General features: G+C 26.9%; 1 protein-coding gene across 2 annotated transcripts; it reads left to right on the top strand.

Moving 5' to 3' along the window:
* The first annotated feature begins 256 nt into the window (after positions 1 to 256).
* LOC113550172 lies at positions 257 to 17,475 on the top strand. 2 transcript variants are annotated; one of them, XM_026951871.1, is made up of 13 exons: positions 257 to 765; positions 2,746 to 3,333; positions 3,430 to 4,031; positions 4,344 to 4,457; positions 6,709 to 6,874; positions 7,142 to 7,363; positions 8,758 to 9,048; positions 9,469 to 13,105; positions 13,182 to 13,304; positions 13,856 to 14,930; positions 15,091 to 15,158; positions 15,339 to 15,496; positions 16,040 to 17,475. In XM_026951871.1, exons 2-13 carry the CDS (start codon positions 2,750 to 2,752, stop codon positions 16,521 to 16,523), a joined length of 7,524 nt encoding a protein of 2,507 aa, XP_026807672.1. In that variant the 5' UTR covers positions 257 to 765; positions 2,746 to 2,749; the 3' UTR covers positions 16,524 to 17,475. The 2 variants fall into 2 exon arrangements, with proteins under 2 accessions (XP_026807672.1, XP_026807674.1); XM_026951873.1 differs by lacking the exons at positions 257 to 765; positions 2,746 to 3,333; positions 3,430 to 4,031; positions 4,344 to 4,457; positions 6,709 to 6,874 and adding an exon at positions 6,942 to 7,074 and having other exon boundaries at positions 16,040 to 16,523.
* The last annotated feature ends 230 nt before the right edge of the window (positions 17,476 to 17,705 follow it).

The following is a 17,705-nucleotide window of genomic DNA, read 5'->3' as shown; positions in this document are numbered from 1 at the left end:
AGTCATGGAAGAAACCACGTCGACAAAGACGTTGCGATCTACGAACTATAAATTGCGCGCCGCATCACCAACCATCCTGTCTACCCCACCAATCCGATAGACGATAACCTACGGGAACCTATCGTGCCGCAGTAATAGTAACGAAAAAAGAATAAAAAGTAAAAACCATTGGCCAATGGCGGTACCTCGTATTTTGTTATTGCAATGATGCGATATTGTAATTTGTTGTTAGTATAATATTGAATATTTTATATTTTTATTATACCTTTTACCTGTAAGAATTAAGTTTATAACATAAAATATCTTATTAGTTATTATATTATTATGTAAGTGTTACAGTAATGAGATAATTATTAACTACAAATATACACTATTTTATCGATTACCGTGTGGCGTGTGCGTTTTTGACTTTTGATATTTTGCACACGCTTTGTGTCGTTTTTTGATTCGTACGTTTCAAATTGTTCATGTCGAAACTGACGCGTGACTACCTTTCGGCATTTGTCATGACTAATGTTTTGATGGTTTTTACCTATGTGAATTATTAAAAATTAATTATTGTGTCTCGTATTGTTCCTATTGTGTATTATCATTACCAGAGAACACCGCTGAGAACCGATTACGGAATAATAAAATTTATAATGCGTTGCCCGTCTTTTTGCAAGTTAAATCGTCATTCAGTGGAGGCCATTATGGCACATTCGACCAGTTGAAATCAATTAGAACGACAACGAAAATTCTATATCAACAGCCATCGTTATAGAGGTAAAGCTATTTTCTGAAAACTTTGGTTTTATTTATTTTTTTTAATAAATGATGTACTTATAAATCATTTGGTATTCTCGCCGTTGACCAGATGCTAAGTCTATTGCTTCGGACGGATTTATAGACTCCTACTACTATGTTACAGTCTTATAGCCTATTTAGCTATAGATGGTTAGGTATAATGTGTGAACATCAATGTATAGATGTTTTAAATTTTATGGTCTTGTTTGATTTGTCGAAATAATCATTAATTATTGAAATGAACAATTTGTTGTATCTTGTATTCAATATAATATAAAATAAAAGATATTGAGTGAAATACCTACTCCTTTTTAAATAGTCTTTAAAAATGAAAAATGATGGGAGGCCTTGTATAGTAGTTGTTGAAATTGAGTAATTATATATTAATATAATGTCTTAATTGTCATCTGTATCATTGTATTAAATATTAAGAATTAAGCATAATTTTAAATTGTATACAATAAATTTGTTTTGATAAGTTTATCATATAGTATTATTGTACTAGATTCAGAACATTTTTATGATACAAATTACAATTTAAGTATCTTTAAGTTATCTTTAAGCACATTTTTCCATGTGACATCCTACCATCAAAACCGGTTTCATTATGACTGGATATCGTGTGGTGATGAGCAGAATTAAAATATTCTCTTGCTACACAAGAGTATAACAATATACCTACTTAATAATACAAAATTATACAATTTTTTGAACCTTCATTTCTGTTTATAAATATCTAAGAATTGAAGTTTTGATAAATTTATAAATCCACAATATATTTCTTTCGAGGAAAAAGTTGGGTCTGTGATTATAATAAATTCTGAATTTGATCTTTTCCGTAAAATATTATACTTATAATGAGAAAAGAATAAAGGTACATATTTATTTCATTAAACATGTTATTGAATTAATAATAATAAAAACATAACATTTTCTGAAAGCTTGGACATAAGAAGTCATTTATTAATGACACTAATAATTAAAACTTAAATTTTTGTCTCAATCTTACGTAAATTTTAAATACATTTTTAATCATTGATAAATTAGGTAGTTGAGTTCAATGACTGTTGATAATTTATATTTTATTACAATGACATATTAGAATTATCATTTTGTAGGTTATGTTTGTAAATTTGTTAAAAAAACAATAGTAACTATGCATTTAGTTTTCATATTTTAAATGATTTATTTAATTACCTAACAATAAAAATTCAAAATGTGTATCTGTTAATGTTTAGGTACATTCTAATAATGTTTGGCAAGTTCTTAAACACTTTACAATTGTAAATATATTAACTTTAATATTAAATTTGTAAATGCATAATATGTGAAAATATTCAATTTCTATACAACAGAATTTTTGATTAGTGCTATAAAAGAAATAATTTATATTGCATTTATTAAATACTGTTATCAATTACAAATCATGAAATGTTGATAATGTTTCATTAAAATTTAAATAAAAATGTTTAGGAATAAACAACTGTTTAAACAATGCCCCCCATTAATTTAAAAAAATATTTATCATTAAAATTAAAAAAAACAATCTATATAATAAATATAATTATGTTGTTGAATCCATAAAATGTTTAGAACTATGAAAATGCTTTATGTGTTATTTTTATTTGTTTTGTTAGTTAATTTATACTTAAAAAACTAATTATAAAGGATTTATTAAGATTTTGCATAATAATCATTTTTGTTTAAAAAAAAAAAAATTTATTTTAATCTTGAGTCCTTCATTACGTGATTATTGTACTCAAAATATTATTATTGAAATATTTGCTGAAAAGTAATAACAGGTGAAAATGTACACTTGAGTATTTTTATAGTAGGTAGATACTAAATTTATATTAAATTATTAGATAGATTGAAATTGTGTAACTGTTATTACTTTTACTATTTAGTTTTTATAATGAACCTAAATTTATAAATTTATAATGTATTTTTTACTTTCAGAAACATGGATAATTCTGAAGCAACTGAGAATTCTATGTGTGAAACATCCCAACAACAGTTATTACCAATTGAAAATAACTGTCAGCCAGTTGGAGATGAATTATTGAACAATGATTGTATAGAACCTTTAAAAATTGTAGATCAAATTAATAATTCTGAAAACCAAATGCTTGTAGAATCAACTGATGTCAGTAATCCAAGTACAAATGTTACTACTGAACTTAGTTCGGTTGTTCCGGCCGATAATTCTATGCCACCTCTTCCACCACTTCCCAAAAACGATAATGGACAATTGACGCAACCACCAGCAGCACCAGCTGATTACAACATGCAAAACTATGCAAACTATAATAGTTATATGTATAATTATAATAATTATTATGGCTATCCTTATCCTCAATATCAATGGGATTACAATAGTCAACAATACTATCAACCATATCAAAATTATTATAATTATAATTTTAATCAAGCAAATCAAACTCAAACATCATCAAAACTTCCTCCACCTCCACCTGATTCTGTGCAATTGCCAGTTGAAGAGAAACCAGCTAATAAAAACATTAATACAGTTGATGACTCTAATAGGTAACTTATATATTTCATAATTGTTCATAAATTTTTAAATATCAAAATAATCATTTAGCTGATTTTATTAATACATTTATGTATTTTATGTTTCAGATATTCTCCTACAGCAGAGACTGATGATGATGTATTATCAGAGAACTTAAAATCTGATATCCTTATTGTACAACCCGCTCAAACCATCAAAGCGGCTCTCATTCAAACTGCACCACCTGAACAAACAGAAGTGCAACAAAACATACCCGAGAACATAGACAATATTTTTCGACAGACTGTTGACCCTTCAACTTTATCTTCAATTACACCAGTGCAACAGCGTGTTCCTATGATAGCCCAGGTACAACCATACAATATGCAGGTTCAACAATCTAGCTATCCAATTAATCCACAAAGTCAAGTGCAGCAATCCACTGAAACTGTTAATGAGGCGAACAATCAACAGCAAAACTTGCCTGCATTGAATGGAAAAGATGACCCTATTGAGAAAGTGTCTAAAGCATCAACGGTGTTGGGTAAATCCCAAGCTAAAAAACGACTGATGGCTTTTTCAATGATGAAACAAAAGTTGCAAGAACAAAATAATTCAATTACTGATAATCAGAGTTCAGACATTGGAGAAGGAAATGATGTAGAATTTGTGCCTGAACTTAATGTATTCCAAACAGTTACAAAAAAAAAAGTTGTGACTAATAAAAAAGGTAAGCAAGTACCAAATTAGATAATTATCAGTTTATATTATTACTATATATTATATTTTTTGATCCTTATAAAGAACAATTTTTCATCATATTTTTTTACAAATTCTGTAAAAAATGAATTATCGTTATTTTATTATTTATATAGGTTTATTGAGAATTTTTTTGTATTAAAATTCATCTACTCAGATACTATGAATATTAAGCAATAATTCAATAACTTTCAAATCTTAAAGTATTAGATTATTATTTGATAGTATCCCATTTAAAAATTATAATATGTTTGTTTACTATAAGATTCTGTTTATTTTATAGTTGCTAAAGTTATCAAGGCTCAACAAACAATTGAACAAATTGAAGAAATGAAGAAAGATGAACTGTTACAAGGAAATAATGCAGCATTATATCAACATCTCCTTAGAAGTGGTGGTAAATATAACATTTAAATGCAGTTATTATAGTAATATGTTAAATCATGCATGTGTTAGGGTTTAGTGAAAACTAATAAAAATATATTTAAAAAAAAACAATAAAATAATTTATATATTAGTTAATTCTGAGTATCATTTTTTATAAAATATTAATCACTATAAATTCAAATGTTTATTTTTAATTTTAAATACAGAAATATTTTTATTAGTTTTATGGCAATTTAAAATATAATCTATTCTCTAATGATAACAATTTATCAAATTGAAGGTTAAAATATATAAATATCTTTATATTGATGTTTATTTTCAATATAAAGTAGTACTATATTATTTTACTTACTTAATATCATCCAGGTGACCAGATGTATTTAATCTCATTTATTGTTAGTATATCATTAATACTAATATATTACGTTTTGTATGTATGTATTTTATTAAATTCTAAGCAAAGCAATGGATGTATTGAAATTATTTATTATTATTGTGTCTTTAATACTTTTAAATAGTCCTTAGTATAAGCGTTTTTAAAGTATGCATGTATCTGCACCCCCTGCAATTTCAGATGGGGCTCACCTCAGTCTCATCATAGCTATTATAGTCGTTTAGACCAACATTCCCAAACTTTTATGGCCTGAGTATCCTTGAGAAATAGTTTTTGTTTCATGTAACCCCCTTTTTAAAATAATAATTTCTAATAATATAAATAATCCAAATATAATATTAAACAATTTTCTCAATAATCATATATATATATATGCCGGTATACACTGGGAAATGCTAGTTTAAACAATAGAATAATATTTATCAAACATGAAATTGTACTAGTTGTAGCCAATATTGTGTTTCACAGTTACCACTATCTTATAAGATTAAAATCATGATAAACTTGAGAATAACAGAACTGTTAAAAAAAGAGAGCTTAAGACCCTAAACCCCCTGTGTATGTGGCAGGTATAGATAATTGGGATGGTTATCAGTAGCAAATTTGACTTGGTGTTTGTATTTAAGTGTTATAAAATAGAAATTTCTCAGTATTTTTAAAAACAATCTAACAGAGGAATATGAATGTTTGTAAAATTTCAATATTAATAAGATAATTGTTTGATAGTTGTGGTTAGACAAAAGTTAGATCAGCTTTGGTCAGAATTGTTTTGATTGGTATATCATTAAATTAAAGTGATTCAATTAATGGCATTCATCATCTCAATTTTTTTTAATATATGTCCTAGAGTAGAAAAACTGCTTTGATCTTCAACCATAAGGTTTGCTTCTGATAAACAATTTGAATCCAGTTAGTACTTTTGAGAATTGAAAATTGAAAATGCTCAATATTTTTTAAAATAATTGTGAAAATGAGAATTTTTACTCAAAATCGATTTTCTTATTTTGTTATGTAAAAACAAATAACTTAATTGAAATTTTCACTTAATGTTAATGTAAGCATTCTTTATACATGCAACAAAATACAAAATTTGAAAATGATTTTTTACATAAAAATACAATTTTTTATATAATTAAAATTATTTTTAATACTATGCAGTTACTATTTAGTTCATTAATTATCTTGATTTTAATATGTTAAAATTAGATAGATTGGTGCCATAATCTATTAAAAAATGAACTTAAATAGTTAATAACTTACTGGAGCGCCCTCTACTTTTCTGTGATTTTTACCATAAATTTCTTTTGTATTATATATTTTTATTTTTTATATGTTAACATTTATCATAACTGCCTTTTGTTCTTTGCTATAGATTACTACTATTCAGTTTAAAAAAAATTATTTCTAACTTTAAACTTGACATGGTTCTTGGGTATTTAATAAGAGCCTATTTCATATAAAGATTTTTAATTAATACACATTTAATGTGTTTTTACTATTTTGTTTTATAATATTTTATTTACTTAAAATTACTTTTATTATGAATAAATCACACTTTCATAACTCACCATATGGTGTTGTGTTTTGGTTTTAATTAATAATTTAATATTATAAAAATAAAAAAAAAGATTAAAAAAATTAATGCTAATTTTTGTTGATATTTTTAGAATTTAGCTCATGAATGTGTTTTTAAGTTAAAGTTTATCATGTTAAAAATGTTTGAAAAGAAATGTGTTATTTTGTGGTTATGACTTCCCATAATATTTTATTCACTATTTATTTGTATACAATGTATAAGTCTACTTTAATAGAAGCTTTACTGAAGTAACTAAGTGTTGAGTTTTAATTAAATTTATTTTAATTTTAGGCAACGAAGCTCCTATCCTTCAGAAACTTGGTATAGAATCATTAGCAGAAAAATATTCAGCTAAGATAAGAGAACAGGATAAACGTTCAAGTAGACAACATCACAGGCGTCGAGATGAATCCAGAAGAGGCCACAAGTATCGCCGTCGTTCTCATTCGAAATCCAGGTTATTATTTGCCCAATTTTTATTCCTCAGCACAAAGACTGTACTAAATCCAATAATAAATATTTAGCGCAAAAGTTATCCACAGAAAACAAAGTCCCGGGTCGTCAGCATTGCTGCAATATTATTCTATAAACTTTAGTGAAGGAAGCGCTGAGCACTTTTTGTACCTATTTGATATTTACATTATCATTTAAATAGAGGTATATCAATTACCCGAAATTATTACTGCTTAAAATTCATGTCTCCGTGACATTATTTTTCTTTTAGGACTAGGTCAAGATCAAGATCAACAGAGAAACCAAAGATGCGAGCACTAGAAGTCAAGAGTTGGAAAGATTTTGTCAAAGGTGGATTTCACTTTGACAGATTTAGAAGATTCAAGATGGATGAAACTGAAGAAATAAAAGAAAAAGAGCGCAAGTCCAGAAAAAAGAAAAGGCATGGAGACTCAAGATCTGATAGCAAAAACCATAAAAATGAATCTAACGTGTAAATTATAATTAATATTAAATTATATAAATTAAATTAATTAACAAACCTGAAAAACCAAAACATTTAGTAACTTCATACTGCCCTATAAGCATACTACTGATTTTAGTAAACTTTAAGAAAATGAAATCATACCTAATAATTAATTCAATTTCTACTCATATCATTCAACAATTCCTCGAATATACGAAGTTACTGATAAAGTATCAATGTATTTAAAAAAAAGAACACTGCTCAGGTTTATTTCTCGATCTCGCCTAAAAATTTAATCATGTCTGGTATGATAGGTTATTGTTTAAATTAAAATTGTTGCTACCTGCTCTATGTTTCCTTATTCTAAAATTAATTTTGAAGACCAATTCTTCATTGTTAAATATAATAACTCTTACTCTTCTTACTACAAAGTCAATACTAGAGTACTTAAAATAAGTGATTTATCACCTATCCCCTATGGTGTCACATTTGATCCTCCCTGAACAATTCATACAACTCTAGCAACTTATGCTAATAATACAGTCATTCATAAAGACCAAAGTCATTCTAGCTGCCCACAATATTCAATACAACTTAAACCAGATCTCAAATTGAACAAACAAATGAAAAATTAAGGTAAACAAAAATAAATCAGTTCAAGTAGATTTCACAATCAATTGTCTTTCAATAAAATATCCTTATAAATTAAAAATATAACCAAGTCTCTAAGAGTCCTTTTGGATAATAGACAAACTAAACTTGGTCCAACATGCAAAAAAAGAAAAGAAAAGAGTAACATTCGCTTACACTTTCTCCACCCATTATTTTCTTCAATGAGTGAATACATCAGACAATTATAACTTCTCTGGTCATATAGTATTCAAATCTGGGGTCAAACCAAACCCTTCAACATAAGACCAATAATGCTCTACATAAAGATCTACAAATCCTAACAATTTATGAAACAATCCGCCATTACAAAAAATTTCATTTCAAACTACTAAATCAAAACCCACTAATCTTTCATATATCATCAATTACCATTCTCAACAACCAACAAAGAAGACTAAAGAATATGGCCAAGAGAAGTCCTAAAATAAAAAAACTGTCCCCATCCAATCTATCTTAATTAAGAGATCCCTTAATAGATAATAGATGGTTCCCTCTAGTCATTCAAGCAAAATTCATATTATACTTTCATACAGTTTACTGATTATGTCATATTTTGTATAGATTGTAAATAAAACTTTTTTTAAATAAAGTCCATGTCAATTCATTTATTTTTTTAAAACTATGATCAGTGGTATATTTAATTTCCTCAATGTATTATAACTAACACTAGATTATAGATATTTACCATATCCAAAGTTATAATTAGGTACCTACTATTTATTCTAATTTTTATGTTATCTTTATTAAAGACCATCCGAGACAGAAAAAGGAACCGGAGATCAGAAATTACGCCACAACATATTAGAACGCAAAAAAGAAATTCTCAAGGGTCTTGAAGTCAACACACTTGAAGGAGATTTTACAAAAGATTTTCCCAGTTATATTATTCGATGCACTAAAAATAAACCAGTCATTAAGTTTAGTGAAAATCCAGCAAATGCCACATACCATCTCCAGAACAGACAGCAAATGTTTGCCACACTTCTTCCAGAAATTGAAGCGATTGTTCTCAAATTCTTATCTTCAATGAAACCAAAAAAGTAATTTTATATTTAAGATTAAAAATATTATAATAGTGGGCTTAAAAAGTAAATTATATTGATATTAATTTAAAAATTAATAATGTAATATTATACTTCGGTCCACAAAATAACAACTAAATTTTACACCTCTAGAATGACATGAGCTTTGTCTTAATATTTCTCATACTTTTACATTTATTTTTCCACTCAAGTACCATCTAGTGTATTCAATTACTATAATCATATATGTACACATCAACCATAAGCCTATGCCACTAAATCATATTTTGTTACCAATTGATTTGGTCAATATTATATTTGTCCTCTGGTAGACTTAGTGTTACATAGTAAATATTTTGCTGTATAATTGTGGATCTTAAACTGTAATTGATAAATTGTAATGCTCTGTACATTTTAATTTATTTACATTTTTTTCAGGCTCAAAGAAAATTATACTGACAATAACTTAAATAACGTTGACGAAAAACTATTAGTTATGATGAAGGATAAAAATATTTATCCATTCAAAGGTTGGTGGCCCAAAACAAATTTTATTGTTACACAAGTCAAGGAAGATCCAAATGTTGAAATAGATGAAGACGTATTGATGAATGAAATCACTACTAGTAAACGAACTAAAAAATCTAGATTCAATGATGATACATCTCTTGTTGATTTAAGACCTACTGTTCCATCCAAATGGGACAGTGATTATGACGGTAGTCCAGCTGCTGAGAATAAAGTTTCATATGTTGGAGTTACTCAAAATGTAGAAATGAATACTAATGATAATGTCTGCATAATCAAAAAAGAAGAAAACAGTCCTTTAGATATAAGCCATCAGGAAGAAGCAATGGACACAGCATCAGATGTTGGTGAAGACGAACCAAAGATTGAAGTTAACATTTGTCCAGTTCTACCGATTCAGATTCAAGAACCGCAAGGACACGCTAAATTGAATACAGAATATGAAGAGTTTTTGAAAATTGTAAAAGCTGAAAAGGAAGAAAGTGCCAATTCCATCATTACTACAACTAATAATGTAACTATTCAAAATGACAATGAAAATAATCTATCTACAAAGTCTGTATCAATGAATGATGATTCTATGCGAGACGAGTCTGAAGAGTATATGTCCACAAAATCTTCAGATGATTCTATTTCATTACACAATGCTGCCGAGGAGTCTGATTCAAATGATGGATCATTTGTTGAAGAGTTATCTTCTGCTATTGATTTAAAGATTAGAAAAAAGAAAAAATCATCTAGTAAAAAGTCTAAGACATTTAAGAGTAAAGAAAGTAAGAAGAAAAGGCATAAATCAAGTTCCACTGAAAGTTCACAAGATTCAGAATCAGAAAGTGATAGTAGTTCAGATGATAGCGATTCTGAATCAACTGATTCTAGCTCTACATTTGAAAAAAAGAAGAAAAACAAATCGAAAAATAAGAAAAAAAAGAAAATCAAAACAAATTATAAAAAGAAACATAGAAGTGACAAGAATAAGACCAAAAGTCCCGAAGACGAAAAAGAAGATGCTAATAGTAGTATTCTCAATTTAATCGAAAAAGCATTAAATGTTGAAATTAAAAAGAGGCCTTCAGATAGTAAAGAACTTAAACAAAAAAAGAAAAAAAAGAAACACGAAAAAAAAGAAAATAAATCAAGTGAAGAGAATGATGATAAATTTGAAAAAGTTAAGGATTGTTTAAAAGAAACAATTACAAAATTGGTTAAAACTGATAAAGTGAATAAAAGTCAGTCTCTTTCATGTGATGACACTGTCATTGAAGTATTAAAATATTTAAATGATAAAGAAAAAAAGAATAAAAAATCAAAGAAAAGTTCAAAAAGAAAGCACGATTCAGATATATCTGATGATGAGAAAACACTTAAAAAATCTAGGTTAGCTGATAGTTGTTCAAAACCTAAAGTTAACGATAAGAAAAAGAAAAGTAAAAAGAAAAAATCTATAGAAAGAAAATCTGTTGATTCAGATGAACACCTGACAAAAAAGAAGTCTAAGAAAAAACCTAAGACCACTGATACTTCAGAGGCTGAAGATCTAGAGGAATTAAACGAAAATAAAAGTAAAACTGATTCAGTTCAGTTTTTTGAATTGCGACCCAATGAGTGGAACATTAATAAAAATAGTTCCATGAGGGGAGTCATCCATCACTCGGAAGTAAATAATAAAAAAAACAAATCTGATTCCATTAATTTAATAGATAATTGTCATTCTACAAACAGAAGTACAAATAAAAGTGAAATATCTAAGTTGCCTAATGTATTTAAAGACCATGTTGAGGAAAAAGAAAAAAGAAAAACACAATTACAAAAGACTAATGAAGATGTCAAAAGTGATAAAATCGACAATGTTTCAAAAAATATAACTGTAGAAAATGTTTTAATTAATTTTAAAAATTCAGACTTTGAATCTAATGAAGAAAATGATGAAATGTCGAAGAAATGTGTTGATAAATGTCATAATGATTTATTTAAACTTAAAAATGAGTTACAAAAAACTGTGTTTGAGAAAAATGATAATAGTGAACAGCATGATAAAGATAAAGATCTTAAGAGTATTTTTAAACCACAAACCCAAAACACACCACTTGATCTATATAATAAATCTCCTATTACTTGTATTGTCAACAAACCTGTTACAGAACCCATATCATATAGGGACAAAGTAAAAATGAATTTAAAGAAACTTTCCACTTGCCAAAATATGCCGTTTGTATTTGGATTTTCTTCACCAATCAACCTAATTAAATCAAACAATTTCAAATTGGATAAAACTAAAGATTTTAAAGTATTCAATGAAGAAGATAAATCTAAAGATGATGATCCAAAAGTAGACAATCCAACAGTTAATGAAACCAAACTTTTAAATTCTGATGAACCAAAAGTAATTCTTCAAACACAAATGAAAGAACCTCATGTAACAATTACTGATAAAGAATTGCCTAAATTCAATGTTGAATCAGATAAAAAAGCTGTAGATCATAGTTATGATTGGGATGATTCTGAAGAATCCGATACTGACCAATCACTTACTACAAGCACGGATACGTCAGAGCATTCAAGTGAACAAATTAATTCAAATTCATTGGTGAATGATTCGCCAAATATAAGTAATAAAAATAAGACATTCTCAAATGATAGCAAAGAACTTGAGGAACTTGTATCTAATGTGTTTGAAAAAAATAGTTTAGATTCAAGAAGGGAAGGACAAGGATTTCCTTTAGAAGTTGACAATGTCCTTATAGAGAAAGAAATAACCTCTTTGTCAAATTTCGCTGATTTCTCTGAACAACATTTAGATAGTGATACTGAAGGTTTGCGAAGTGACGTATTAGTTAAAATGGAGAAAAAAGATTCGGTTAGCGATGATCTACTAGAAGTTTCTAAATCTAACAATGAACTAATTACTCAATGGACGTCAGATTGGATAAATTTGGATAAGTCTGTTACTGAAATTAATCATTCAAGCAATTCCAAATCTGGGGATGAGGAATTACAATTAAAAAAGAAATCTCGTTGGGACAAACAACCCATGGATAATAATATAAGCAGATCACAAAATCTTAATAATGGACTGAAAGAGTATAAGGATGAAACTGAATCAAAAATCTTGACTGATGAAGTAAAATGTATTAGTTCTTCATCCTATAATGAAGAAATAAAATGTATTAGTTCTTCATCTAACAATGAAGAAATAAAATGTATTAGTTCTTCATCTAACAATGAAGATGACCTTTATAATGAACAAAACCAGGCATGTGAAATAATGTCAATAAATTGCACAAATGATATTCATGAAATTAGTCCTTATGTATATGATGATTATGTTCAAACTTATGAACAATATAGTGGTTTACCTATGTATTCTGAAATGAAAACTATTGAACATGATCTATTAAGTCCGATTGACTATAGTGTGTATGAAAACTATAATCCAAATTATAATTACCATTCTGAAGATTATGACATGTGGAAATCTATAGATACAGAAACATCTGATTATGGAGTGATTAAAGCCATTCCAACAACCGATGAAACAGTATCACAAGTAAGATGATAAATTATTTATTTTATCAGTGATTATTTATGAATAATGTGTATTTACCATTTTATTTATTATTTAGTATGACAATGCTTTTGAAATGTTGCCCATTAACAAAGTTTCTATTGATCAAGTTCAATTTTCCAAAGAGGAAGTAACAAATGAAAACGTTGATATTATTATTACAGATATTCAGGACAATCAGGTAAATAGATAGTAATTAGACAGTGTATCGGGGTTTTCATGATTGCACATTTTCTTAAAAAGACTCATTCAGATTCTCACTCTTTGATTCATCAATACCACCATACACTTTTATAATCATACTATTTAATACTACACTCATAGATATGTATTGTATTAATAACACATGCATTTATTTAAAATCACGCACTAGTCAATCATTTTATCATAATCTCAAAATAACATTTTTTGGATAATTTGTAAATAATATTACTTAACGTTTATTCAGATAAGATACATCTATGGTACTTATTTTAAGAAATTAAATTTCTACCATCAATTAACAAAATATTTATAAACTTTTTAAATTATTTCAGTATATATAAATAGTACTTAATATTATTTAATATACTGAATGTTAGTACTCAAAAATTACAGGATTGATTTATATACTCTAAAGTGATCCCTATTATAAAATAAGTGCACTTTGAATAAGGTTTTTGGAGTTATTTATAAAAATATTTCATTTACTTAATTGTCATTAACAATACTAAATCACAATATTGTATTTAGGATGAAATTGTCAAAAATGAAAAATCAGATAGTGCAAGTCGTGATGAATTATTTGTCAAACTGTATCAACAGCATTTTCAACATTACAATCAAAATCCAGTTAAATACTCGCTGAGCGATCCTGTTATAATTAACACAGAAGAAGTCAAACTAAATATCCCAGATAGTTTGTTATCTCAAGAAAAGTCTGAAACTGATCTAAATTCTGATAATATAATGCCCATACCTTTACAAACTCGAGCTTACGTATGTATACTCGAAGATGATAATACCAATCTTTATCTCACCAGTGACAACTACATGGCATATTGTGCTGTTGAGGATAGATGTATGGTGCACATATCTGTAAATCCATGTAGCCGTGATGGAATAGAGAATGATGTCCGACATTGTTTCAATATAAGCTTAAGTGGATCAATAAATGAATATTGGCTGCATGCAGATTTAATTCCATTTAACGTTCCATCTGATGCTGAATCAGGTGTGTTCAGTGATGACGAGATTGACTCTTTAGAATCAGATTCTGGCCATGAAGAAGATTTAAACAATGACAACAATGAAAATGATGATGATCTAATAGAAAGTGAATGGGAACTAGTTGACAATTTTCATGACGATGTCAATAGCTGGCTGGATGAACCATATATACTTAAAAAATATAATATTGAAAATGATGTTAGTCATATTAATGAAGATCATTGTATGACTAGTTCCTCGGAATCTGACACAGATGGAAGTGAGTTATCAGATTCCTATGTTGAAATGTTTACTGATAAACAAAATATTAATGAAAATAATTTTCAAAAGTCACTGGAAACTAAAGATGATAAACACAAATACCAAAATGTAATCGATAAAGTGATGCCTATAGATGTTTCTGAAAAAACTGAAAATCCAGATTTATTAGTAGAAACTGAATTATCTGAACAATTACGTATGGACATTGAAGTTAAAGAAGAAATTAATACGTTGGAGGGGATTAATGAGAATAATCTAACTTCAAAAATAAATACAGAAGACAATTGTAATGTCTCCATAAAGTTAGAAGATAAAGAAAACCATGGAAATGAATCGGGTAATAATAAACATTTGGAATAAAGTGATAATAATAATAAAAGTAAACTTTGTATCTACATTTTCTTAAATGATACAATTATGTTTCTGATCTTTTATATAATATTACTTTAGTTTTATATTAATAGTAACTTTTTAATACATTTATTTATGTTTTATAGGTGCATTCACAAAAGAAAAAGTTACTGTTGACGACCTTTCAATGATGGATACTATTATTAATCAAAAGGTATAAATAAATTAATATTAAATAATAATTTTAAATTACTTTTTACATAGTTGTAAAAAAAAATGTAATACCCATCTTAAAAATTTAAATTTTTTATAAAAAAACTTGTGTGTAGATAATTTCTTGAATTATATTTGGTTTTAGTTTTGACTAATAATTTGACTGTTGTACATTATTCAGATATTAATTCAGAAATTAAAAATTCGCGCAAAAGAAAAGATTCGTGAGAAACTGCCTGATACAATAATGGTTCGTTACAGCGACAACATGGAAACCATTAAACATCCATTTTTAGGACTGTTTCAGCCACCAACTAACAGTATCCTATCTAAACCAAAGTAAGTTCACACATACATATTTAAATGTATGAATATATTATAGTGCATTTCACATAGAATGCGACTCAATTAGAGGGCGTCAGTTGATAGTACTCAAATCAATGGTTTGTAGATTTATTATAGTAGAAAATCCTTCTGTAAATATTATAATAATTCTAAATTTTCCACTTTATTTACGTACTATTATTAATGAAAAACTGCCTCCTGGCACGCTATGATTGAGTCGCATTTGATGCAAAAGCACTTAAGTGCCTTGAATTGCATTGAATTATTATTATTTATTTTTTTTACAATAATAGTATTTATAAATTACTTTTAATCAAAATTAAATAAAAATTTATCTGTATGCTTAATATTTTTAATTTATATGAACATATTACCATATCCAAATTATTTATATAAATTTATTTTTCTTAAATATTAATATGTTATTCTTAATTTATTTGTTATTACTGTACTTATGTAGTGTTTTGCCTTATGGTATTTAAGTCAAATATAATTAAATTATTTACAAAAACTTTAATTTTTAATTATTGTGTTTAGGTCGATTGAGCCACTATACACTTCTAACTTGTCTAAACGTGTGACTTTTGCTGATGGAATCCGTCCTGGTGACAATTTGGCAGCGTCTCCAACACACGATGATTTCGGTCGTCCATTATCACCTCCTCCTCTTAAAGCATTAATGCGGGAAACATTAAAATTCAAACGTAACATGTATCCATTTAAAAGATCAAAAGTACGCACTAAATTGAAAATGGAAAAAAAGAAAGTGGCCAAAGTAACACCTTCAATTAAGGCAACCAATTCATCAACCATTGAATATTATATCAGCCGTCATCGTCTTGCTGACTTACCTATTGAAGAAACTCCTAATAGTTTCTCAAGATCCGATTTTTCATCAAATAATGATAATGATAGAACCGAAAAGATGAATACTCCACCTAGACCCACAAGAGAAGTCACTCCAGTGCCATCTGATACAGAGTGTTGGAATGATGATGATGTAATTAAAAACAACAGATAATAATTAAAGATTAAATGAGCTTTATATATGTGTGATTTAAAACAAATATATTAGAATATCATCTTATGTCTTTAGTTCACCGTTATATAAATATATATACATTTATAATACATATATATAATGTCTATAAATTGTATTTACACCATATACATATACGTATTTAATAATTTTACAAATCTATTATATTATTTTGTCTGGATCAAAATATGTATTTTAATATTATTTATTTTTATTACCTACCCCAATTTTATTATTTTGTGTAAAATTAATGTTTATTGTATGAACAATGTTATGTACGGAGGGATGAAAAGACAAACTGTTGCCACATTTTGAGTGCATAACCATTTTTTTTTAATTTACTTTTTTTTTTTAAATAATTAATTATTTATTATAACAACATCACTTAAGGTATATTATTGTCAAATATTGATTAAAAAGAATACTGAAATAACTGTAACTACTACTGCTATAAATAATGTAAAAAAAACATCTGATTTTGGATACAGGCATTATAAATCTATAGAATATTTTAAATCTATACTACTTAACCACAAATGTTTTTTCTATGTAATGTTCGGCACATTAAAAATGTTTTTTTTATTAAAAAAATTTAAATTTATGATTATTTAAATACCTGAATTGTTAAATTCATAAACTTTTTATCATAAACTAATTTTTAACCCTTACCTATTTTTCAGTATATATAATTTTTACTGATTATCAAATTGTCTAATTTACTAATACTACAATTTTATTATTTGATATTTACGGCAGAATATCAATCCCCGTCATTTAAAATCTCCAAACCTTTCCTAGAATAAAATGTCTAGGTAGTTATAAATTCATTATTAACCATTTTTAATGTTATTATAAGTTATTTTAAATGACAAACTATAATTTTTTTTAAAAATAATATTGTAATTGCATTTTTAAATTGAGTTTTTAACTGTTATTATAATATTATGTAATGTGGTGTATTATATATTATGTGTATTGGCGTATTGTAACTATATCAAGTAATGTTTTAAAAAACAATAAGTTAATAATTTTAAATTTGATTAAAACTAAAAACAGATTTTAATGACCTAGTTTATTCACAGATGTAAAACCATGATAAATATATTAGACATAAAATAAAAATTAAACTATAAATACTCTGAATTTGATTGATGACCTATTTTA

Source organism: Rhopalosiphum maidis, chromosome 1 (assembly GCF_003676215.2).
Source record: "Rhopalosiphum maidis isolate BTI-1 chromosome 1, ASM367621v3, whole genome shotgun sequence".
Lineage (NCBI taxonomy): Eukaryota > Metazoa > Arthropoda > Insecta > Hemiptera > Aphididae > Rhopalosiphum > Rhopalosiphum maidis.
The sequence above is the reverse complement of the archived record's forward strand: the minus strand, read 5'-3'. Positions and strand labels throughout refer to the sequence as shown.

Bases quoted from the DNA above. Each gene is read 5' to 3' on its own strand.
- LOC113550172 (XM_026951871.1), top strand. From the start codon at position 2,750: ATGGATAATTCTGAAGCAACTGAGAATTCTATGTGTGAAACATCCCAA. The intron at 3,334-3,429 runs GTAACTTATATA...TTTATGTTTCAG, and splicing joins ACAGTTGATGACTCTAATAG to ATATTCTCCTACAGCAGAGA. The intron at 4,458-6,708 runs GTAAATATAACA...TTTTAATTTTAG, and splicing joins ACATCTCCTTAGAAGTGGTG to GCAACGAAGCTCCTATCCTT.